The 25,883-nt window shown below is 48.6% G+C and overlaps 1 protein-coding gene across 1 annotated transcript in view; it reads left to right on the top strand.

Annotated features, from left to right (window-relative positions):
- Positions 1 to 25,883, top strand: part of CACNA1B (calcium voltage-gated channel subunit alpha1 B) — a 186,297-nt gene that overhangs the window by 96,418 nt on the left and 63,996 nt on the right. Inside the window, exons 18-20 of the mRNA XM_057548592.1 lie at positions 807 to 913; positions 7,641 to 8,459; positions 9,426 to 9,643. Coding sequence (XP_057404575.1) covers positions 807 to 913; positions 7,641 to 8,459; positions 9,426 to 9,643 — 1,144 coding nt within the window. The remainder of the gene's footprint in view (positions 1 to 806; positions 914 to 7,640; positions 8,460 to 9,425; positions 9,644 to 25,883) is intronic.

Consider the following 25,883-nt stretch of genomic DNA (forward strand, 5'->3'; position numbering starts at 1 on the left):
TGTTGGTTTTGCCTAGTGACACGGGGTCAGGGCTGGAGGGTCTGTCTGGATGTCCACTCCCTTCCCGTGGAGAGGGCAGAGGCAGGGCGGGGTGTCTGCGCAGGTGCGCACACATGAGCACACGCTATCCCGGGTGGCAGAGAGCCGTGGGGCTCCTCTCCAGGAACTCAGCGGGGAAGGGAACACAGGGCCAGGCATGGTCGCAGCCGGGGAACACAGGGCCAGGCATGGTCACAGGTAGACAGATGTGACCCGATGGGTCCAGGTGGAAAAGCTCAGAGGCTGCAAGGTGGCCCTGCTAGACACGTTCCTGGTGACGGTTCCTGTGGGTGGTGCGGGGCGGGGACCCAGGCTCAGGGTGGGGAGCCTGCCCCTCGCCCTGGGGCAGCTCTCTGGGGCAGAGGCTGACTTCGTTCCAGTGTGACAAGTGCTCTGGGGGGCGGGGGGTGGGGGGGCGGGATGGGGGAGCAGGTGGGAATAAAGGAGGGGTGGGTTTGCATTTTGACGGAATAAGACTGACACGCAGAAATGGGTCCCTGGGGCTGGAGCTCTGGAGTGGGGTTGTCAGCTGTGAGCGCCCTGGGAGGGGGTGCCGGCACAGAAACCCTGGGGACTGTTGCCTGCAGAGGTGGGCGTAGCAGGGGGGTCTGGAGCATGGGTGGGTCGTGCTAAGGCAGGAGCTGGCTTCCTGGCCCCGCTGGCTCAGGGGGCAGGAAGGACTCAGAGGCTCCAGGCTGAAGAGCTGGTGGCATCGGAGTGGACACAGCACTCTCAGGCTAGCTACACATTTCTGTCTGTCCAAACAGGACGAAGAGGAGATGGAAGAAGCAGCCAACCAGAAGCTTGCTCTGCAAAAGGCCAAAGAAGTGGCTGAAGTCAGCCCCATGTCTGCCGCCAACATCTCCATCGCCGCGTAAGGCTCTCGGAGTGGGTTGTGGGCGGTGGCGGGAGCAGAGTCCAGTTCCCCCGGGGCCTCTGCAGGGGCCCTCACCTTGGCTGGAGCTGTTAGGACACAGCCCCTCCCCAGGAGCTGAGATGCAGGGGAATGGCTCTACCCCCCTGTGGGGGCCTTTGAGCAAAGAGACCACCGGGTAAAGCCTCCCCGCTTCTCCCCGCCGGGGTGAGAGCGCGGTGTGGCAACGCCGTGGGTGGGAGTGACCACGGAAGGCGGCCCCCTGGATGGTTTTGGGCAGTGCCAGCGACTCGGTATGTCTGACTTACACACCACCTTTCGGAAGTGTGTTTTGTGAGCCGGAAGATTCAAGGGGTTACTTCAGCAGCCCAAGAGACTTAACGCGGTTTCCAGTGGTATCGAGTTCTGGTGTTGGGACAGGGGTCGAGAGGAGGCGTCGCTGATGAGCAGAGGTGCAGGCGGGGCCGGGACTTCCGTCGGGGACTCTGGTCACCCCGGGCCAGCTGAGAGTGCTGCTGGGGCCGTCATGGATTTCCAAGTTGGGACAGAACGCCCCAGCGCAGGGCCAAAAGCCAAGGAGGAAGGGAAGGAGGCAGGAAAGTCTGGCCCAATCCCGGTCCCTGGGTGGCCGTGAGAGAGCACAGAGGGGCTCGGGGCCAGACTGAGCCCGCCCCGGAGCTGCTGCCCCTGCCTTCCGCCCCGCTCAGCAGCCCCACCACGGCTCCCACTCGCCACGCTGCTCCACGGGCCCAGCTCTGCAGCTGCTTCCCTCTCCTGTGCACACTGTGCTGCGCGGTCGGAGCACCCCAGGCCCGTCTGTGGTGACACCGGCGTTGGTGCTGAGAGCGCGCTGGCGCGTGGGTGCGTTTGTGGGAGCGGGAGGGTGTACACGCACCGGCGAGGGTGCACCTTAGCAGCCCTGCTCTCGCCTGGGAGTCACAGGGCCATGGCCTGTTTTCTAGGAGGATGTTTGCAGAGGACCTGTCTCTAAGGTGAGCAGAAAGTGCTGGCCTTTGGGGGAGAAGAAGCAAAGGGAGGTCCCAGGCCCTGGGAGTCCAGGCAGGGGTGCAGGGGGCCTGCAAGGAGCCAGGCAGGACACAGCCGCCATCATTCCAACAGCTGCTGGGGGCTCAGTGCCCAGTTGTTCTGGAGTTTTGTTGTCTGGCCAATGCACCTGCTCGGTCTGCTTGGTCCTGGGCTTGCTGTGACCCGGTTACTTCCTGAGCTGCGTAAGCTGCTGGCGGTCTGTGTAGAGGACGTGGCTGGTGACTCACCCATTTATTCACATGGGCCCTGTGGAGTTTCTGTGTAACTTGCCTTCCTGCTGTTCTGGAGGGGAGTGTGGTGTCCTGTGTCCCCTGCTGCTGCCCAGGGCTGCCCATTCCTTGGAGGTGTGCGGCAGGGTGTCCACTCCCACCTGGGCTGAGACCTCAGGGGGAGGGGCCCTCAGCACAGCCACGGGGAGCTTGTCAGGACACCAGAAAGGGAAGTCTGGATGTTCTTCCTCTCCCTCCGCCCCCGTCCCCGTTGGGGACACTGCTGCGCAGGAACCAGGCTGTAGACCTGCATCCCCGGGGCCTGGGGAACACTTGGTGCTCTCCCTCACAGCAGGCCCTGAGCTCGGTGCCGGCCCTTCCCTGTCACGGCCAGCTGGGGTGTGTCCAGGCACTGGCCCTTGCGTCCCCCTCTTGGGCCAGCTGTGGGTCCTGCAGCCTCCCCCGGGGCGCGGCTTTGGGCCTTGTCCTCAGCCCGTCTCTGCTGCGCGCACAGTGGGTCAGATGTGACTCCTGGAGGCCCCACTCCCACGTGTGGCGGGTGGTGGGTGTGAGGACCGCCGTGCGTGGTGGTTTGCTCTCCTGCACTGAGCTGAGACGTCTGAGGGCAGAGCTGTCTGCGCCTGTCTGTCCTGTCTGCCCCGACGGTTCCCCGCTCTGCTGGCAGCACCAGCCTCTCCGTGTTCACGTCTCCACCCGAGCCTCTGAGGTGGTGGGAGAGGCTGTGTGTGACCCGCGCTGACCTGCTCCCGCAGCGGTGCTGTGTGCTCTGTGAGACGGGGGCCTGGCCGAGATGGGCTCTGTGAGCCTCTGACGCCCAGGGCGCCGTTAGTGTCCGTGGTGTTTGAGCGGCTCCACTGGCCGTGCCCGAGCGGACGGAGGCTTCGTGACGGACCCTCCTCAGAGGGGCGCCCGAGTCCCCTAGAGCCGCTGGGGCGCCAGTGTCCTTGGCCTCAGGGGACAGTCCCCTCAGCCTCCTGGGAGGGAGGGGCACTCAGGCGGCCCTGAGGCGGCCCTGCTGGCTCTCGGCTGTGTCGGCCTCAACACCACTGGACTCATGAGCGCCGGTGCCCACGGCCCCTCCCGCATGCGGGTTCACACTCACACACGCTTGCTCTGACCCTTGTTCTCTGAATGTTCACAGTCTCAGTCACACTCACCCCAGCTCACATGCTCATTCACAAGCTCACACACTCAGTCATGCACACCGCTTTGCTCACTCTCTTGTATACACATGCCCGTTTGCACGCAGGGCGGGCAGGCAGGTGAGCTGCTTTGAGCTGCTCACAAATGCTTGTGGACTCAGCCTTGAGAAGGCAGCGCTGGGGACCCGCCTGGTCCTCCCCTGGGAGGGAAATGACTGTAAAGAGATCTATGGTTTCTCTCCATTGATTTTGGAAAAGCTTCCAGAAAGACACTTCCAGAAGGACACTCAAGGGAAGATGGGCTGGTGGTAGGACCTGTTTGCCCCCGGGGAGGGCGGTGGTGAGCTGGTGGCACTGCCTTAGAGCCTGCGGAGCTGAGGGGCCAGGGTGGCTTGGGGGCTGAGCACGGTGGTCAGGAAGCAGGGCCCAGGTGAGGCCGGAGGCAGGCAAGGCCCCTGTGTCAGCCGGCTCTGCTCCGCCTCGAAGGCCAGGGGACCACAGGGGTGAGCCCTCCCTGGCGCCAGGGGAGTGGGGCGCCAGGTCCGGCGGGGGCACGGGGGGCTGATCAGAATGGCGGACGAGTGGTGCCCGCTCTTTCCAACCCCACCGCCCGTCCGGGGGCAGTGTGCGCAGAGCCGCGCTGGACGGCCCCAGCTGACCCTCTTGCCCTCCAGCCGTGGGGGTCGCTGCTCTGTGGTGCTCTTTCTCTCTCAGCTTCTCTTTTACCCCGAGGTCTCGGCTGGCCTCGTTCTGATGGAGGCATCCCTGGCCTCGTGCCTGGACGCGCACCGCAGCCCGTGCCCCGACCCGACGCGGCTCACACCGTTCCGGCGTCTCTTAGAACTCTCTCTGGTGTTCTCACTTCTGTTTTGTTTTGTTTTTTGCATGTGCAGTTTTGTAAAGCAAACTCGAGGTACTGTATCTCGCAGCTCATCTGTCTCCAGCGTAACCTCACCGTGAGTCTCTCTGCTACAATTTCCATCTATGGCTTCGTGATAACTACACGCCAACGCCTTCTCTCCGCCCCTAACTCTGCTTCCCACTTCAAGTCATTCGCTTCAGGGGCAGCTCCAGGCCCACATCCCGCAGCCTGGCCGGAGACGGCGGGCACACTTCCTGACGCCCTCACGTCCTGCTCGCGGGGTCAGGCTCTCTGGGCTCAGCCCCTCCTCCTCTCCCTCCTGGTCTCTGTCCTCCTGCCTGTCTGTCCCTGTGCTGTCACTCTGGTGTCTTGAGCAGATCTGCTTCTCCTGAGGTGACCCCCACTGGGGCTGTCTGCTTGTGGCTCCCAGGAGGTAGAGGCTTGCTTAGGGGCTCAGGACATCCGTGGGGTCCTCCTGTTTCACCCTGCCTGGCTGGGGAGGGGGTGCCTCTGTGACCCTTAGGAAGTCTTGTTCTTGCGAGAGCAGAGCTTCTGCCTGCTCGTGAGGCTTCCGGAGGCCAGCCAAAGACTAAGGTAGAGCCATAGAAACCCCAGGGTGGCCCTGCTGGGGGTGACACCAGTCTGACTGTCCCAGGAGCTTCTTCGTGCAGGTGAGAAGTCCCTGGAGATGGCCAGGTGCCCTCTCCGTGTCCTGGTGGTGACGGGCGCTTCTGCTGTCCCTGAACCCCTGCCCCCCGTTACTTGGCCAGCACAGAGCTGGGCTCGGTGCTCTCACGAGCACGCGGACCTGCTGGCTGTTGGGCCACCGACGTCCATGGGGTAAGAAGGCTGGATCCTGAACGACTGATTCCCAGGGTGGCATAAGATGCGGGCGTAGGTACCAACGGTGTTGCACCCGGGCTGCTTCACATTGTCACAGCTGGGGGTGACTGAGGGATGGCCGGCTTTCTCGGCACGGAGACCTCACAGCAGGGCCACGCCACAGAGGCTCCTTCTGAGTCCTGTCGGCACGTCTGGGTCAGGGCGGCTGAGCCGGGCTCTGCCTGCGAGCCGGGCTGGACGCGGTGGGGGGGGCCCTTCCCTGTGCCCCCTTCGGGAGTGCTGTTAGACGAGGCCTTCGCCTGGGTCAGAGCCGTCCGCCACTCTGCACTGTAGGTCAGAGCGCGGCCCGCCCCGCACATTCTTGAGCCGCTTGCGAGCTCGGTGGAGACACACAGGGTGAGAGGCCAGCGCCGGCCACGCTGCGCCACATGCCAGGCAGAGCGGGGACAGAGCAGCAAGCAGGAGGGGGCAGGCTGCCGCCCCCCAGCAAGGCACAGAGGCAGAGACACGTCCAGAGGGGCAGCCGGCAGCGCCGCTGCGTGCTGGGCAGGCGCAGACGGCCTCGGGTGGCGTGAGGCCCCGAGAGGCAGCCCAGCAGGAGCGGGGCTGGCGGAGCCGCCCTGGGGAGCTGTGAGGGGGGCCTGCCAGCCCCACGCAGCCTGCAGCCCAGCAGGCACCCCGCCTCTCCACGGACTTGAGCTGGTTCCTGGGCGAGACAGAGCCGCGTCTGAGGGTAAGGCTGAGGGCAGAGCTACCGGCTACCACGTGTCCCCCTCGTCTTTACTGCCTGCCTGTTTCTGTTCTGACGGGCGGGTCCCCAGGGCTCACGGCTGTGTCTGAGGAGGCCACCACCTGCCGCCCGATGGCTCCGCGTCCAGCCCCATCTCGGCCTGCTGGGCTGACGGGGAAGCCTGACCAGTGGCCGGCTGCCAGCCCTCACGGGTTCCTGCACCGCTGGGGAACGCCCCTGGTGGCTGCGGTCCACTTCACAGGGCTCGGCATAGTTCAGCGTTGCGCCCTTTGTTTTGGTGTCAGCTGGCGATGGGTAGGTCCCCCGTGGCTCTGGGTTGAAGCCAAGGAAAGAGAAGGTGGGTCTGTTGCCAGGTGACCTTGGGAACGGAGCAGCAGGTCAGGGCCTGGGGTGGTAGCCGAAGGTGTGGGTCAGCAGATGGTCAGAGAGGCTGACAGCTGTCCCCCACACGTTGCCCTCCCTGCCCCCCGTCTGGGCCCCCAGGGACAGGCATCAGGCTCTTCTGCTCTCATACTTTCAAGGTGCTTCCCTGGAAATGGCTCCCCACCCTGGGGGCAGGACTCAGCGTGGTGCTCGGTGGCTGGGGCTCAGAGCGGGGGGTGGAGACCTGCCCAGCCTGGGCCCCCAAGGCCCTCAGGTTGTGGCTCTAGGCTGTGCGGTCAGTGCAGCTGGAGTCTGGCGGAGGCCTCGCATCTCCTTTAGACACTCTTTTCCTCTTGCCCTTGCATGCGTCCGATCCTGGCTCCGTCAGTGACTCGCTGTGGGCCCTCTGTGAGTCACGTCCTCTGTGCTCAGTGTGACATGGGGACAAGAGCAGCACCGAATTCCTGAGGGGGTTGTGAGGGCTGGAGGAGGTGGCCGCTGATCCAGGTGTCACAGCCATCCTCATTCTCGTGCTGCCACTGCTGCCCCCATGGTGGTCCCCAAACCTGCAGAGGCTGCAGGACGAGACTGGCCTCTGAGGAGGTTTCCACTTGGCCGAGGTGGTGCTAGCTCGCCAACTGTGGGGTCTTGTTCAGCAAATATCCCAGAATGCAAAGGGCTTCCACGCACCCTGGGCTGTGGACCCCACCTGTGACCGTGTGGGGGAGCCTGGGGGGCGGTCAAGGCCTTTAGAAGCCTGTCTAGTGAGGGCTGAGCCTGGACCACAGGCCACTCCTGGCGCTGGAGAGCTCTCAGCCCCCGTGGAGCCAGGAGAGAGGAGGGCACTGCTGACCACAGGACGTAGTGTCCAGCCGCAGACCTGCCTGCTGCGCTCCTGGGCATTCAGCAAATGGTCACTGAGCTGAGTGGCAGCTGCCCAGATGAGGCTGACCACCGCAGGGAGAGTCCCTGCCTGACTCCTGCGAGGGCCAGCCGCCCCCGGGGCCCCTCGCTCCCTGGGTAACTGTCCCCTCCGCTCCTGACGACCCGCCTCTTCTCGGGTTCCCTCTCAGACACCCTGTCTTCCTCTGGCCAGTGGCTCCCCTCCTTGGGCAGCCTGCTTCCTACCTCCTCAGCCCTGCTCCATTGGGACGTTGCCCCCCTCCTCGCCCCATTCTGGCCTTCCTGGCGGGCAGCCCACCTGCCCGGGAAGCCTGTCTGCCACCTCATGCTGGTGCCTGTCATTCCCACTGCTCTGCACCCCTGGCCCCCCGGGGGGGCAGGGATGAGGTCTGTTTCCCTGGGTATCGGCCGCCAACTCTGCCCCTCGACTATGCTGGGGTTGCCAGGGCTCCTGCCGCCCCCCCGCCCCCCCCCCACTGCGCCCTCTGCCATCTCTCCATCGCTGTGTGTCCATCCGTGGCTTCCCCTACGAGGCAGAGAGGTGGGGGGCGGCTTGGGGGCGCGGCTCACGCGGGTCTCCCCACAGCAGGCATCAGAACTCGGCCAAGGCGCGCTCGGTGTGGGAGCAGCGGGCCAGCCAACTGCGGCTGCAGAACCTGCGGGCCAGCTGCGAGGCGCTGTACAGCGAGATGGACGCCGAGGAGCGGCTGCGCTTCGCCACCTCCCGCCACCTGCGGCCCGACATGAAGACGCACCTGGACCGGCCGCTCGTGGTGGAGCCGGGCCGGGACGGCGCGCGGGGACCCGCGGGGGGCAAGGCCCGGCCCGAGGGCGCGGAGGCTGCCGAGGGCGCGGACCCGCCGCGCAGGCATCACCGGCACCGCGACAGAGACAGGGACAAGGCCGCGGCCCCGGCCCCGGCGCCGGCGGGGGAGCAGGACCCGGCGGACGCCCCGAAGGCGGAGGGCGCGGAGCCGGGGGCCCGGGAGGAGCGGGCGCGGCCGCGCCGCAGCCGCAGCAAGGAGGCCGCGGGCCCCCGGGAGGCCCGGAGCGAGCGTGGCCGCGGCCCGGGACCCGACGGCGGCCGGCGCCACCACCGGCGCGGCTCCCCGGAGGAGGCGGCAGAGCGGGAGCTCCGGCGCCACCGCGCGCACCGGCACGTGCCCGAGCCGGGCAGGGAGGGCGCGGCGCCCGGGGCTAAGGGCGAGCGGCGAGCGCGGCACCGCGGCGGCCCCCGGGCCGGCCCCCGGGAGGCGGAGAGCGGAGAGGAGCCGGCGCGGAGGCACCGCGCGCGGCACAAGGCGCCGGCCACGCACGAGGAGGCGGAGAAGGAGGCCGCCGCGGAGAAGGAGGGCGAGGCGGAGGATCGGGGCAAGGACAAGGAGCTCCGCAACCACCAGCCCAGGTGAGTCAGCGCGGGGGGCGTGTGGGGCGTGGCGACTGGGCCGGACGTGCGAACCAGCCCGTGAGCGGCAGGCTGGGCGGGTTACGCAGGTCAGGGGTGCGGACCTGGCCGGGCGGCCCAGCCCTGTGTCTCAGCCCCTTTCTGGAGCGGTGACGGTCCTGCCTTGTTGGGGCGGCGTGTGAGATGTTTACACCTGCGTGGTGGGGAGCGTCGCTCTAAGGCGCCCGGGAGGAAGGGAGGCTTAGGGTGAAAGTGTTGGGACTGGTTTGGGACGCAGAGACTTGGAAAAGGTGCCCCAGGGAGAAGAGAAAAACGTGTAACCCCGTGAAGGAAGGCGAGTCAGGAGAGCCTGAGGGAAGCCTGAGGAGGCCACAGGACTAAATGGTGGAATGGGAGGGGGCTGGGCTACGCGGCCATGACGGAAAGGACCCCCATCCCAGGCCAGCCCAGCCTGGTCCCTGGCTGGGACAGGATCTGACGGTGACTCTGTGAGAACCCAGGGGTAACAGGAGCTGTTAGGCTGAGGCCAGCAGTCTCCGTGCTTGCCAGCGAGTCACAGAGCACCCAGAACTCGTGCAGCCAGAGGCCACAGCTCAGGATCAGCCCGACCTGGGCACTGTCTTTGTGTGCAGAGCTCTGTGCTGAGCCTTTGCCCTGGTGGGGCCCCAGGTGGGGTGGCTTAGGGTAACATCCTCTTCCAGGCCTCTTCGTTCTGCAAACAGTTCTCTTACATACACATAACATGATATCTGCCATGCCTGGCCTTGTGCCAGGGACAAACAGGTGAGTCAGCCCTGTCCCTACCTTTCAGACCTAAAAACAGAAATGTATAGGGTGATAAAAACCATGACAGAGGAGGTGATCAGGGATTCATTTGATCTGGATAGGGGTTTAAGAAGCTGGGTTTTGCAGACTGAATAGGAGTTTGGCTCTTCATCAGACTCTGATGTGCATTCTTGGTTGCAGGGAGTTGCACTGTGACCTGGAGGCCAGTGGGGTCATGGGTGTGGGCCCTGTGCATGCCCTGCCCAGCACCTGTCTAGAGAAGGTGGAAGAACAGCCAGAGGATGCAGACAATCAGCGGAACGTTACTCGAATGGGCAGTCAACCCTCGGATCTGAGCACCACTGTGCATATCCCAGTGATGCTGACTGGCCTTCCTGGGGAGACCACGGTTGTTCCCAGTGAGTATCTCCCCACAACATCAGGGCAGGGCCCACCTTGTGCAGGCTCGGTTTGCTCTCCCCCCTTCCCTCCTGCTCCATGGCAGCCACCTGGGGACGGAGCTTGCCTCTGTGAATTGTTCCCCAACTGGAAAGTCTTTGCTGTCAGCATCTGTGCCTCGATATCCCTTTGCTTTGCAGTGCCCCGGAGGAGCACTACTGCTATTACATGTCACTTAAGTTCTAGTCTGCTTCCTTGCAACGATATTTGCAAGTTACCAGGTAAGTGCCAGGCATGGTGTTAGAGTGCAGGGGGCACGGCAGGAGGGGGTGGGACTGGGCTGCCCTCGTGGGGCTCAGAGCCTCGTCGGGAAGACAGACCACAGCACGGTCACGGCTCTTCATGGTCGCACAAACGCTGCTAAGGACTGTGGCCACAGACCTGACTGAGGTCGGGAGCTAGTGGGTGAGAGGAGGAGGGTCTCAGGGTGGTGGTCTTCCACCCACTTACTTATGGTCCTGGCTCCGCAGTTCCTCCCAGGCCTTTGCTTCCCTTTTTCTTCCCCTCCCCTCCCCCCCCCCCCCATACCGCGTGTGAGGCCACGATGGAGCAGCCGCTCCACAACTGCCTGTGTGCGGGCACTGAGGGCACAGTGTAAATAAAATGCCAACCTGCAGGTGACAAAGACAGGCCCCTCACATTGTGCGCAGGTGCGCGGGCGTTTTGTGAACACCGAGGATAGAAAACATTCCCAGGGGCAGAGGTGACTTGGAATTCCAGACGAAGATTCAGTCTTAGGCAGACCCAGGTGCTGCCACACGCTTGCCTGTCTGCAGACGTGTCCACACACAGACACGTGCACGCGCCCGTTCCCTCTCACTCAGGTGCTCTCGCCTGGGGCCGATGTACAGTGCACAGCGCCAGGTGTAGCAGTGGGGGTGGCTGGCCCTGCCCGCTGAGCCTCCCCTTCCTCGTTGCTTCCTTGGAAGAAGGCTTTCCTGGTCCATTCTGTCGTTTCACCTCCCATGGCAGTAGTGTGTCTGTCTTCCCAGACTCCCGAAACCAGCCCCCGGGTCTGATTCTTTCTGGATTAGCTTGAGGGTCCCCACATGGTTTTTGTCCCTGGGAGTCGAGGTGTGGCCCCTCCTCCCCAACCCTGGCAACCACTGATCTTTTTACTGTCTCTGTAGTTTGCCTTTTCCAGAATGTCTTATAGTTGGAATCACCTAGTACGTAGCCTCTTTAGATTGTCTTCTTTCACTTACCCATGTGCATTTAAGGTTCCTTCGTGTCTTTTCATGGTTTGGTAGCTCATTTCTTTTTAGTGCTGAATAATATTCCGTTGTCTGGATGGACCATGCTTTATTTATCCATCCACCTATTGAAGGACACCTTTGTTGCTTACAAATTTTGTCAATTATGAATAAAGCTATTATAAGCATTCGTGTTCAGGTTTTTGTGTAGACGTACATTTCCAACTCATTTGGGTAAATACCTAAGAGCATGGTTTTTGGATTGTGTGGTAAAACTACATTTAGCTTTGTAAGAAACTGGTCTAACAAACTGGCTATATCATTTTTACATTCCCACCTGCAATAAATGAGAATTCCTGTTGCTTCACATCCTCTCCAGCATTTGGTATTGTCAGTGTTTTGGATTTTTGCCTTTCTAATAAGTGTGTATTGATTTCTCATTGCTTTAATTTGCAGTTCCTTAATGATATATGATCTTGAGCTTCTTTTAATATGCTGATTTGACCTCTGTATATCTTCTTTGGTGAGGTGCCTGTTCATATCTTTTGCCCACTTTTAAATTTTTTTATTTGAAAAAAATTTTAGAGACAAATTTTTAAAGAGCAGTTTAAGGTTCAAAACAAAATTGAGAGGAAGGTAGAGAGATTTCCATATACTCTGCCCGCACACATGCATAGCCTTCCCTATTATCAGCATCACTCATTAGAATGGTGCTTTTTTTTTTTTTTTTAAACCAAGGAAAAAACTACATTGACACATCATAATCACCCAAAGTTCACAGGGTACATTAGAGTTCACTCTTGATGTTGTACATTCTGTGGGTTTGGACAAATGTATAATGGCATATATCCATCATTGTAACATGACACACAATATTTTCATTGCCCTAAAAATTCTCTGTACTCTGCCTATTCATCCCTCCTCACCTCCCATCAACATCTGGCAACCACTGATCTTTTCATTGTCTTTGTTCTTTTGCCTTTTCCAGAATGTCATATAGTTGGAATCATACAGTGTGTAGCCTCTTCAAATTGGCTTCTTTCACTCACCAATATGCATTTAAGGTTCCTCCATGTTTTTTCATGGCTTAATAGCTCATTTGTTTTTAGTGCTGAATGATATTCCACTGTCTGGATGTACCTTCGTTTATTTACACATTCAACTACTGGAGAACATCTTGGTTGCCTCCAAATTTTGGCAATTATGAATAAAGCTGCTATAAACATTTGTGTGCATGTTTTTGTGTGGACATAAGTTTTCAACTCCTTTGGCTAAATCCTAAAGAGAGTGATGGTTGGATCATATGGCAAGAATATGTTTAGTTTTGTAAGAAACCGCCAAACTGGCTGTACCATTTTATGTTCCCACCAGCAATAAATGAGAATTGCTGTTGCTGCACATCTTTGCCAGCATTTGGTGTTGTCACTGTTCCAGATTTTGGCCATTCTAATAGGTGTGTCGTGGTATCAAATTGTTTCAGTTTGCATTTCCCTGATGACATTCGCTGTGAAACATCTTCATATGCTTATTTACCCTCTGTATATCTTCTTTGGTGAGATGTCTGTTAAGGTCTTTTGCCCATGTTTTAATCAGGTTGTTGTTTTTATTTTTGAGTTTTAAGAGTTCTTTGTATATTTTGGATAACAGTCTTTTATCAGATGTGTCTTTTGCTTGTGTTATCATTCTCTTGATGTCTTTCACAGAGCAAAAGTTGTTCATTATCTCCTAGTAGTGTTATAGTTTCGCATTTCACATTTAGGCCTATGAGCCATTTTAGGTTAATTTTTGTGAAGGGTGTAAAGTCTCTCCAGATTAATTTTTTTGGCGTGTGGATGTCCAGTTGTTCCAACACCATTTGTTGAAGAGACTATCTTTGTTCCACTGTATTGCCTTTGCTCTCGTGTCAAAGATCAGTCGACTGTTATTTGTGGGGGTCTGTTTCTGGACTCTCTATTCTGTTCTGTTGATCTATTTGTTCATTCTTTCCCCAGTACCACACTGTCTTGATTACCGTAGCTATATAGTCAGTCTTGAAGTTGGGTAGTGCCAATCCTGTAACTTCGGTCTTCTTTAATATTGAAGTTTTGGCTATTCTTAGTCTTTTACATCTCCATATAAACTTTAGAATCATTTTGCTGATATCTGTAAAATAAATTGCTGGGATTTTGATTGAGACTGCATTGAATCTATAGATCAAGTTGGGAAGAACTGACAACTTGACAGTGTTGAGTCCTCCCATCCATGAACATGGAACATCTCTCCATTTATTTAGTTCCTTTATTTCAGTCATCAGAGTTTGTAGTTTTCCTCATAGGGATCTTGTACATATTTTGTTAGATTTATGCTTAAGTATTTCATTTTGGTGGGGTGCTAATGTAAATAGTGTTGTGTTTTAATTTTAAATTTCAGTTGTTCATTGTTGCTATATAGGAAAACAGTTGACTTTTGTGTGTTAACCCTGTATCCTGCAACCTTGCTAAAATCAGTTATTAGTTCCAGGAGTTTTTTTGTTGATTCTTTCAGATTTTCTATATAGGTGATCAAGTCATCTGCAAACAAATACAATTTTTTAGTCTTACTTCCCAATCTGTATAGTTTTTTTTTTGTTGTTGTTGTTGTTTTTTGCCTTATTGCATTAGCAAGGACTTCCAGTATGGTGTTGAAAAGGAGTGGTGAGAGGGGCATCTTTTCCTTGTACGTGATCTTGGTAGGAAAGCTTTGAGTTTCTCACCATTAAGTATGATGTTAGCTGTAGGTTTTTTTGGTACATATTCTTTATAAAGTTGAGGAAATTCCCTCTATTCCAATTTACTGAGAGTTTTTATGGTGAATGGGTGTTGGATTTGTCAAATGCTTTTTCTGCACCTGTTGATATGATCATATGATTTTTCTTTTTTAGTTTGTTGATGTTATTAGGGATTACATTAATTGATTTTTAAAAATAATTTTATTTATTTATTTTTAATTTAATTGATTTATTTGTCTGTGTTGGGTCTTCATTGCTGCGCGTGGGCTTTCTCTAGTTGCAGTGAGCGGGGGGCTACTCTTTGTTGCGGTGCGCAGACTTCTTATTGTGGTGGCTTCCCTTGTTGCAGAGCACGGGCTCTAGGCACACGGGCTTCAGTAGTTGTGGCATGTGGGCTCCGTAGTTGTGGCGCAAGGCTCTAGAGCACAGGCTCAGTAGTTGTGGTGCACGGACTTAGTTGCTCTGCGGCATGTAGGAGCTTCCTGGACCAGGGATCGAACCCGTGTCCCCTGCATTGGCAGATGGATTCTTAACCACTGCACCACCAGGGAAGTCCTGCACTAATTGATTTTTGAATGTTGGACCAGCCTCACATGCCTGGGATTAATCCCACTTGGTTGTGGTATATAGTTCTTTTTATACTTTTTTGGGTTTGATTTGCTAATGTTTTGTTGAGAATTTTTATGTCTGTATTCATGGGAGATATTGGTCTATAGTTTTCTTGTGATGGCTTGTTTGGTTTTAGTGTCAGGGTAATGCTGGCCTCCTAGAATTAGTTTGAAGTATTCCCTTTGCTTCTATCTTCTGAAAGAGATTGTAGAGAATGGGTATGATTTCTTTCTTAAATATATGGTAGCATTCACCAGTGAACCCATCTGGGCCTGGTGTTTTCTGACTTAGAAGGTAGTTGATTATTGATTCAATCTCTTTAATAGACATAAACCTATTTAGAAGAAATAGATATAAACCTATTTAGATTATCTGTTTCTTCTTGAATATTGGCAGATTGTGTCCTTCCAAGGAATTGGTCCATTTCAAGTTTTTTTTTTTTTTTTAAAGTTTTACTTGATTTTATTTATTTATTTATTTATTTTTGGCTGTGTTGGGTCTTCGGTTCGTGCGAGGGCTTTCTCCAGTTGCGGCAAGCGGGGGCCACTCTTCATCGCGGTGCGGGGACCGCTCTTCATCGCGGTGCGCGGGCCTTTCTCTATCTCGGCCCCTCCCGTCGCGGGGCACAGGCTCCAGACGCGCAGGCTCAGCAATTGTGGCTCACGGGCCCAGCTGCTCCGCGGCATGTGGGATCTTCCCAGACCAGGGCTCGAACCCGTGTCCCCTGCATTAGCAGGCAGACTCTCAACCACTGCGCCACCAGGGAAGCCCAAGTTTTTTTTTTTTAAGAATATTTTGATGACTCCAATTTCTTTTTTTTTTTTATAGCTACTTTATTTATTTATTTATTTATTTAATTTATTTTTTTGACTGTGTTGGGTCTTCAGTTCGTGCGAGGGCTTTTCTCTAGTTGCGGCAAGTGGGGGCCACTCTTCATCGTGGTGCGGGGACCGCTTTTCATCGCGGTGCGCGGGCCTTTCACTATCGCGGCCCCTCCTGTTGCGGGGCACAGGCTCCAGACGCGCAGGCTCAGTAGCTGTGGCTCACGGGCCTAGTTGCTCCGCAGCATGTGGAATCCTCCCAGACCAGGGCTCGAACCCGTGTCCCCTGCATTAGCAGGCAGATTCTCAACCACTGCGCCACCAGGGAAGCCCCCTATTATCCTTTTAATGTCCATGGGATCAGTAGTGATGTCTCCTTTTTTATTTCTGATATTAGGAATCTGTGTTTCCCCTCATTTATCTTAGCTAGCCTGGCTAGAGGCTTATCAATTTTGCTAATCTTTTCAAGGAACCAACTTTTGGTTTCATTGATCTTCTCTGTTGATTTGCTGTTTTCAGTTTCATTGATTTCTGCTTTAATTCTCATGATTTCTTTTCTTCTGCTTACTTTGGATTTAAGTTGCTCTTTTTTCTCTTTCTAAGGTGGAAGCTTAGATTATTGATTTTGGGTCTTTCTTCTTTTCTAATTTATGCATTCAATGCTATAAATTTCCTTCTAAGCGTTGCTTTTGCTGCATCCAACAAACTTTGATAAGTTGTGTTTTCATTTTCATTTCGTTAAAAATATTTTAGAATTTCTCTTGAAATTTCTTCTTTGACCCGTATGTTATCTAGAAGTGTGTTGTTTGAGCTTTACATATTTTGAGATTTATCTTTCTGTTATTGATTTCTAGTTTGTTTCATTGTGGTCTGAAAACAGACATTTTGCCCACTTTTAAATTGGGTTGTTGTTTTCTAATTGTTGAATTTTTAGAGTTCTTTGTATAATTTTGATAAAGACTTTTATCAGATATGTGATTTGCAAATATTTTCTCCCAGTTGGTGGCTTGTCTTTTCATTTTCTTAATGTCTGGTGTTTTTGATTGTTACTGGTGGGAGGGTTAATTTGGTCCCTGGTATTACTTCTGCTAGGAGCAGAAATCTAGGCTATTGACTTTTATATGTTAATTTTGTATCCTACTACTTTTCTGTATCTTCAAATTGTTCATTAGTTTTAGCATTGATTCTCTTTGGTTTTTCTCAAGTATATTATGCAAAATTTTGCAAATACAGTTGTAACTATTCCTTTCCAAATATTAGGTCTTCCTTCCTTCCTTCCTTCCTTCCTTCCTTCCTTCCTTCCTTCCTTCCTTCCCTCCCTCCCTCCCTCCCTCCTTCCTTCCTTCCTTCCTTCCTTCCTCTCTCTCTCCTTCCTTCCTTCCCTCCTTCCTTCCTTCCTTCCTTCCCTCCCTCCCTCCTTCCTTCCTTCCTTCCTTCCTCTCTCTCTCCTTCCTTCCTTCCCTCCTTCCTTCCTTCTTTCCTCCTTTCTTCCTTTCTTTCTTTCTTTTGCCTGATTTCACCAGCTAATATACTAACATTGGAGTTACTAGGTACCCTTACCTTGCTTCTGCCTACACTAAGTAAGATTCTGGTTTTGGGCTTGAGAGGTGTGTGTCTGTGTGTGTATAAGATCATGTTATAGTGTTCATTAATTTCTTTTTCAGTAAGTATTTTTTTATCTGGAATATATGTTGAATTTTGTTGAAGGTCTTTTCGGCATCCATAGAGATCATATATTTTCCCCTTAAATATGGGGATTTATACTAATAAATTTTCAGATCTTGAACTATCTTTGCAATCTTAGAATAAACCCCACTAGGTTATCATATTTATTTTTTAATGTGATGCTGGATTCTGTTTGATAATATTGATACTTTAAGGAGGATTTTTGGATTGAGATGTATTTTAGGATATTGAGATGTGTTCTGTAGCTTTCCTATATTATGTTCAAATGTCATAAGGTTTAGGTATTAATGCTATATAGTTATCTCTTCCTTAACTTCATTAATCCATTTCTGAAAATCACATGTTGTAATGGGAGTCCCATTTCCCATTATTTTAGATGGAAAAAATTGTAATGCACTATAAAAATTATAATGTATTATAATTAGTTGTACTCAAAATCCCCAACCAATTTCTTAAAACAGAACTAAAGCACAGTTAATCACAGAAAACACTTAATACATTGTTTCCTGATCATCACAGTTAAAATAGCTGTTAACAAGCAATTGCTTTGGGCACCTCCTTCAGTGAAACTTGCACTTTTCAAAAACATCCACACATGATTCTGATAGCTAACCAACTGACTTTGGAATCTTGCCTGACAGTTTTCAGTGTTTTGAGTTTTGGGGATGTATACATTTTTCCTGCATAAACAACAGTCAAGAAAGCCTCAACAACGTTGTAATGAGAGATACATATATTCTCCTGAGGTGTGAGTATTGTAAAACTAAGAGGTGCTCTGTTGAGAAATTTTACCTGAGGAGATATTCTGTAGGATGTACCTATTATTGATCCATAAAAAGAATTAGAACGTTTGCTTCTTTTCCTTTTCTGGGGTAGTTTAAGTAGCATTAGGATTACTTGGTCTTTAAAGATTTGGTACAATTCCTTTGTGAAATCATCTGGGTTTGGTTTTTGTTGTTGTTGTTAGGATAATTCTTTGATAATTTATCTGTTTCTGTATGGATATTGGTCTGTTTAAACTTTTTATCTCCTAAGATCAGTTTGGTAAACTGTAATGATCCATTTGATCTAGGTTTTCCAACTTATGTACCTAGAGCTATGCAAAGAAGTGGCTTAAGTTTTTAAAACAATTTGCTCTGGCTCACTGTTTTTTTCCCCCCTTCTTATTTTTTATCCTGTATATTTTGTGTTTCCCCCTTATGTTCTTGATTAAATTAGTTAGAAGTTTATACATTTTGTGGATTTTTATAAAAAGAACCAGCATCTTTGTTAGTTCTACTATGGTTTTCTTTAAAAATCATTTTTTTCCAATTTTATTTTCATTATTTCCCTCCTTCTGCCTTGTTTTACTTTGTCATTCCTTTTCTAGCTTCTTTAGTTGGAGACTTGTTTATTTTAGTCTTTAGTTTTTATTATATGATTATTTAAGGCTCTGAATTTTCCTCTGGTTACTAATTTAATTGTAGCCCATAGATTCTGATATTTGGTGTTTTCATTTTCACCAGATTTTAAAGGAATTATGCAATTTTGGTTTGTATTTCCCCTCAGTGTTTGTAGATTCCTTGGGATTTAGTATATAGAGAATCAAGTACTCTGCAAATGAACAGTTTTATTTTTTACTTTCTGATACGTATGCCTTTTATTTTCCTTCTTCCCTTGTGGCGCTATGACTTCCAGTACAGTGTCGGATAGCAGTGGTGAGAACTGACATTCTTCCCTTGTTCCCATCTTGTGGGAGGAGGGAGCACTAAGTCTTTCACCATTAAGTATGATGTTAGCTCTTGTTTTGGGGTTTGTTTGTTTTTTTTTTAAGATGTTCTTTATCCAGTTGAGGAAATTCCCCTCTGTCGCTTTTTTTTCTAAGTTTTTATATTAAATGAGTGTTGAATTTTATCAAATTTTCTGCGTCAATTGATATGATCATGTGGTTTTTCTTCTGTAACATGGTAGTTTACACATTGATTGATTTTCAAATATTGACCTGCCTTGCATCCCTGGGATAAACTCTGCTGGTCATTGTGTATAATTATCTTTATATATTGCTGAATTCTGTTTGATAATATTTTGTTAGAGAGTTTTGCCTCTGGATTCATGAGGGATATTGCGCTACAGTTTTCTTTTTCGTACTCTTTGTCTGGTTTTGGTATCAGAATAATACTAAATTCATAAAATGAATTAGATAATGTTTCTTATTATGTTTTTTGGAGGAGACTGTGTAGAATTGGTGTTAATTCTTTAAATGTTGGATAGAATTTGCCAATGAAACTTTTCTTTTTTGGAATTTAAAAATTATCCTTAATAGGGCTATGTTATGTAATTATACTGGGTGAGTTGCATTAGTTTGTGCTTTTGAAGGAATTGACCCATTTCCCTTAAGTTGTCAAATTTATGTGTGTATAGTTGTTTGTAGTATTTCCTTATTATCTTTCGACGTCTTCATGATCTGTAGTGACTGCCCCTGTCTCATTCTTGATATTAGTGCTTTTGTGTCTTGTCTCTTTTTTGTCTGTCTTACTAGAAATTTGTTACTCTCATTGATCTTTTCAAAGAAACGCATTCTTGTTTCATTGATTTTCTCTATTTTTCTGTTTCCAATTGCATTTGATTTCTGCTCTTTATTATTTTCTTCTTTCTGTTTGCTTCGGGTTTATTTTGCTCTTTTTTAGTTTCCTGAGATGGGAGCTTAGATTAAGTCTTTTCCTCTTTTCTAATGTAAACATTTAGTGCTATAAATTTTCTTCTTAGTACTGCTTTAGCTGTGTTCCACAGATTTTGATATGTTATCTTTTCATTTTCTTTCAGTTCTGTTTTAAAAATTTCCCTTGAGACTTGCTCTTTGACTCATGGTTTATTTAGAAATGTATTATTTAGTTTCCAAGTGTTTGGAGATTTTCCTGTTATCTTTCTGTTTGGTGTCTAGTTTGATTATTTTGTGGTCAGTGAACACACTCTGTATGATTTCAGTTCTTTTAAATTTGTTAAGGTTTGTTTAATAGCCCAGGAGATGGCATTTCTTGGTATGTGTTCTGGGTGTGCTTGAAAGGAATATGTATACTGCTGTTGCTGGGTGGAGTATTCTGTAAGTATAGGTTAGATCCTGTGGAGTTCTGTGTGCATGCTGATTTTCTCTTTAGATCTATCAATTGTCGAGAAAGAGATGTTCCAGTATCCAACTATAAATGTGCTTCTTAAACCCCTATCCAGATCAAGTGTCTATTTCTTTCAGTTTTGTCTGTTTTTGCTTTACATATTTTTCAGCTCTGCTGCTGAGTACATGCACATTTAGAATTCTGTCTTCTTGAAAGATTGACCCTTTTATCATTGTGTAGTGTGTCCCTTATACCTGATAAATTTCTTTGCTTTGATGTCTACTTTATCTGATATAAATATACCCACCCTTGTTTTTTTAAATTAATATTTGCCTATAAGATATATATCTTTTTCATCTTTTTACTTTTAAACTAGCTATATAGGTATATTTTAAGTTAGTTTCTTGTAGACAGCATATCGTTGGGTCATGTTTTTCATCCACTCTGTCAGTTCTTTTTTTTTTTTTGCATATTTAGACAATTTATGTTTAATGTAATTATATATTATGGCTTACATCTGCTGTTTTATTTTTCCTATTGTTTCTTTTTTCTATTTTTTATTTTTTATTTTTTGGCTGCACCGCACAGCATATGGGATCTTAGTTCCCCAGCCAGGGATCAGACCCACGCCCCCTGCATTGGAAGCGTGGAGTCTTAACCACTGGACTGCCAGGGAAGTCCCCCTATTCTTTCTATTTTTTATTTTTCTGGTTTCTTTTTCCTGCATTCCTGTGGGTTACTTGTTTATATTTTAGAATTCCACTTTGATTTATCTATAGTATTTTTGAGTGTATCTCTTTGTATTGTTTTTTTAATGGCTCCTCTAAGTATTACATATATATAACTTGTCTCAGTCTACTAGGGTTGTCATTTACCAGTTGGAGTAAAGTATAGAAACTTTACCTCTCTTTTTCCTCTGCATGTATAAAATAATTAAATGTTTCCTCTACATATATTTAGACGCACATCATTGTGTGTTATAAATTTTGCTTCAACTGTAAAACGTAATTCAGAAAACTCAAGAGGAGAAGGAAAGTGTGTTGTATTTTTACTCTTTCTATTGTTCTTTGTTTCTTCCTTCCTGATATTCTAATATTTCTTCTTTTATAACTTTCTGTTTGGAGGACCTTCCTTAGCCATTCTTTTAGGGTAGGTCTGAAGGTGACAAATTCTCTTAGTTTTCCTTCATCTGAGAATGTCTTGATTTTCCTTTCATTCCTGAAGGATATTTTCACTGGGTATAGAATTCTGGGTTGACAGTTCTTTTTTTTTCAGCACTTGAAAAAACGTGTGCCTCATCCTTCTGACCTCCATGGTTTCTGATGAGAAATCCACTGTCATTCGAATTGTTTTCTTCCTATAGGTAAGATGTTGTTTCTCTCTCGCTGCTTTCAAGATTTTTTCTTTGTCTTTGTATTTCAGAAGTTTGATTATGATGTATTTTGGCATGAGTTTCTTTAGGTTTATCCTGTTTGGGGTTCACTCAGCTTCTTGAATTTGTAGGTTTATGTCTTTTTGCCAATTTTGGAAAATTTTCATCCATTATGTCTTTGACTGCGTCTTCAGCTCTGCCCTCTTTCTCTTTTCTTTCCAGGACTCTGTTGACGTGAATGGTAGATCTTTTGTTATAGTCCAGAAGGTCCCTGAGGCTCTGTTTACTTTTTTCAGTCTATTTTCTCTCTGTTGTTCAGATCGAGTAATTTCTATTGTTCTGTCTTCCAGTTCACTAATTCTTTCCTCTGTGCCCTCCATTCTGCTGTTGAGCCCATCTATTAAGTTTTTAATTTCAGTTAGTGTATTTTTCAGTTCTAAAATTTATGTTTGGTTCTTTATATCTTCTTTTTCTTTGCTGAGATTTTTTTCTCATTTGTTTCAAATGTGTTTTTAATCATCTGTTGAAGCATTTTTATGATGGGTGCTTTAAAATCATTGTCAGATAATTCTAACATCTGTATTATCTTGGTGTCTTTTCTCATTCAAATTGAGTTTTTCCTGGTTCTTGGTATGACAAGTGATTTTTGATTGAAACCTAAGCATTTTGATATTATGTTATGAGCCTCTGAGTCTTATTTAAGTCTTCTGTTTTTGCTGGTCTGCTGTGACAACACACCAACAGGGGGAGGGTTGGGGAGCTGCCTCATTATTGACAAATTGGGGTGAAATACAGGTTCCTCACTTGCCCTCCATTGACACCCAGTGGGAGTGGGTTCCTTGTCCCAGCTGGGCTGAGCTGGGAATTCTAGCTCCCCGCTGGGCCTCCACTGATACCGTCTTGTCTGGGAGAGAGGGGAAGCCTTGTTACTGTTCCCTACATGGCCTGCATTGACACAGTAAGGGTTGACCTCATTACCTCTGGGTGGTGGTAAAAGTCCCGACTTTCCACTAAGATTCACTCTAGCAGATAAAGGGAAGGGGATGCCTCCTTACCTCTGGGTAAGAATCGAAGTCCAGGCTACCCATGTAATCTTTTCTGATACTGCATGTGTTGGGAGTCTTATTATTACCACAGGGTGGGTATGAAAGTTCCTGCACTCACTTGGCTCTCTCTGATACCACCTCAGTAGGGGCTTTGGATACCTCATTACAGACTGGTGAGGGTGGAGGTCTAGGCTCCCCACTTGGCCCCTGCTCATATGAGTGGAAGCAGGGCTGTGGTTTTTTTCTGTGGTGTTAGTAGAGTGGTTATTGGCTATAAATTTCCCACCTGGTTAGGCTCTACCTTTCCTGGTCCTGTCACTAGGGAAAGCTGGCCTTTAAAAATCTTTCCTGTTGGCATTCTGGGTTGCTGGCTTCTCCAGCACCAAGGGTATATGAGGCATAAAAAAAAAACCCAGAATAAAAACCTGTTGTTGTGTTGTTCCTCAGTTTCCAAGATACCAGCAAATCTGCATTCTTTTCTCCACCTTTCAGAATCTTCTTAGGTTGGCCTTACATATGATGTCGAGGGTTTTTAGTTGTGCTTAGAAGGATGAATGGAAGAAAGTACCTCTATTCCATCTTTTCAGAAGCTGAAGTATTGAGTTAATTTTTATATATGGCATGAGGTAAGGGTTGAGGTTCTCATTATCCACTCCCCCACCACCATTGATGTCCATATGTTCCATTACTGTTTGTTGAAAACGCTGTCTTTTTCCATGGAATACTTTGGTACTTTTGTCAAAAATCAATTGATAGGTGTTATTTCATTTCAGGAAAAATTTGTGGGATTACAGTTTTAAATGTTAGTTTTATTACATTGTTTTATTTTTGTTTTTCAGACATTCCAGTTATACAGATGTTAAATCTCCTTTGCCTATCTTCTGTATGGATTTCTCTCTTACCCTTCTGAAAACTCATTCTTCATTTCACTCCTAAATTCTTTTTCCCTTGCTATAATTTCAGTCATATCTATTTTCCCTTGGACTTATCTGTTGTCTCCTTGTGATTTCCAAGACAATTTTTTCTCTTTAACTTTATTTCTCAGATATTTTTGTCTTTTTTTTCAATTTCTCTCCTAAGTTTGGTCAGCTCTCATCTCATATCACCTAGTTGTCCATACATTTTTATTTTGAGCTTTTGAATCTGATTTGTGGTGTTTTTTCCTTATCAACAACTGTTTGTTTAATTATATTTAATTCATGTTGGAAAGTTGTGTAACAGTTTTCCTCTGCTTTGCAGTTGTTTTTTTGCTGAGTATTTTTATTACCTGAAAGGTTTTCATCCTTACTTTCTATGTTCTTATGTAGAAGCTTTGTATGGTTGTTGGGTTCATTTTTCTGATAATGAGGAAGTATGTTACAGTCTCCTGGACCAAAAATTACATGTGATTTTGTGAAGAGTAGGGGAGGGGTTTGGGCAGCTTACTTGATTTCTAGTTCAAGAACACCTTCTTATTTAGTACAGTGAAACCCAGTTTCTTTTTCAGTGGTGCCTAGTGGGGAGTGTTTGTCTAGTTCTAATTCTGTGATAAAATCCTATCTCTGGAGGACCCTGGACCTCAGACACTTGTTTATTCTTTCCCTACATCACTGAGCCACTGAAGTCACGTCTCTCACCGTCTTCTCCAGGTTGCCATCTCCAGTGCCTTGTACTTTCCAAGCCCCTCCTTCCAAATCCCCAGAAGCAACACCCTGACCTAGCAGGTCTCAAACCTGTTCTAAGTATTTCCCTGCTTGACGGAGGATGGCGGGGGGGGGGGGGCTTCTTTCCTGTGGATGAATGAGTTGATGTTATCTGTGTTCCAGCATTACTAGGACCCTCCTCGCTCTCCCTTCTCCATACAATCCCTGCCTGATTCTGCAGGTCTGGGGTTTGTTTTCCCACTTACATGTAAATTCAAGTTTGTAGTTTTCTTATTTCCCATATGCTGTAGGCATGGACTGTGGATGATTTTATCTCCTCTCCTTATCGACCACATGGGTTGTGGAGCACGTAGGGAGAAGTCTGAGTGTGGGTGACTGCTGTTGTCTATGGGAGCCAGCCTCTTATCTTTTTAGTTTCCACTGGATTTGTAGTTATGGCCACATTACATTTTTAATTTCCTTCCTTCCTTTTCTTCTTCTTTCCGTCCTTCCCTCCCTCCATCCCTCCCTTATTCCTTCCCTTGATAAACCCTTTTTTTCCCCCTAAAGTTCTGTCCATTTTAATAGGCTACTGAAGTCTCAACTTTGGCCTTCTTGAGCTTCTCTATCATATCTTTTTCTGTTTCATTAGTTCTTTTTTTTTTTGGCTGCGTTGGGTCTTCAGTGCTGCAGACGGGCTTTCTCTAGTTGCAGCAAGTGGGGGCTACTCTTTGTTGCGGTGTGTGGGCTTCCCATTGCGGTGGCTTCTCTTGTTGTGGAGCATGGGCTCTGGGTGCGTGGGCTTCAGTAGTTGCAGCACACTGGCTCAGTAGTTGCAGCACATGGGTTCAGTAGTTGTGGTGCGCGGGCTCTAGGACGAGTGGGCTTCAGTAGTTGTGGCACGCAGGCACAGTAGTTGTGGCTCAAGGGCTCTAGAGTGCAGGCTCAGTAGTTGTGGTGCACGGGCTTAGTTGCTCTGCAGCATATGGGATCTTCCCAGACCAGGGATCAAACCCGTGTCCCCTGCGTTGGCAGGCAGATTCTTAACCACTGTGCCACCAGGGAAGTCCTTATGTTCTTATTTATTGTTTCTTTTCTTCTGCTTTCTTATTGTAATCTCTTTCCCCATTTATTAGTTGACTACTCAGCTCTGACAAGCCTTTCTATTTTGCTAGGGTGTTTAACGCTTTAACGTTGACTCTAAGAATTATTTTAGTTTTATGTTACAAGTTATGAAATGTCATATTTTTTAGTTCTAAATCTTTTTCCAGGTTTCATTATGATTTATTATTTGATCCATTAGTTATTCATAAGTACAATTTTGAATTTCCAAATGGCAAAGGTTTCTTTATTGATTTAAAAATTTTTTTCCTGTTGATTTCATTTTTTTTTTCTTGTATTTTATCACCCCTTGTATTTCAGATCATCCATTTGGCTTTTTTTTCCTTCTGCATGAAGAACATCTTTTCTAATTTATTTTAGTGAGGTTTGATGGTGGTAAATTCTCTCAATTTGCCTGAAAAATCTTTTTGCCATTGTTTGTGACAGTAGTTTCAATTTGTATGGAATTCTAGTTGGTTAGTTATTTCCTTTCTGTGTTTTGAGACTATTCCACTGTCTTCTGCCTCCTGCTGTTTCTGTAGAGAAGCTAATCATTAGTCCAAATGCTTCCATTGTGTGGCTCTCTCTTCTCTCTATGGCTGCTTACATAAAAACCTTTTTATTATGGAAAATCGAAACAGTGTTAAGTAGAGACACAAGTATAATGAACCCCTATTTGCTGCCATTCACCCTCAAAGCAATTATCCACATTTTGCCAATCATGTTTCACTTTTTTTTTTCCTTTTAATCACTTTAGGTATAACTGTGTCTGTAAGCATCTCTAACAATTAAGGATTTAACAACCACAATAGCATTATTACACCTAGCAAAGTTGATAATAATTTCTTAGTATTATCTAATACCTATCCCAAGTTCAAATTTTACCAGTTATCTCAAAAATAACTTTTTACTATT

Source organism: Balaenoptera acutorostrata, chromosome 6 (genome assembly GCF_949987535.1).
Source record: "Balaenoptera acutorostrata chromosome 6, mBalAcu1.1, whole genome shotgun sequence".
In the NCBI taxonomy this organism is placed as follows: Eukaryota; Metazoa; Chordata; class Mammalia; order Artiodactyla; family Balaenopteridae; genus Balaenoptera; species Balaenoptera acutorostrata.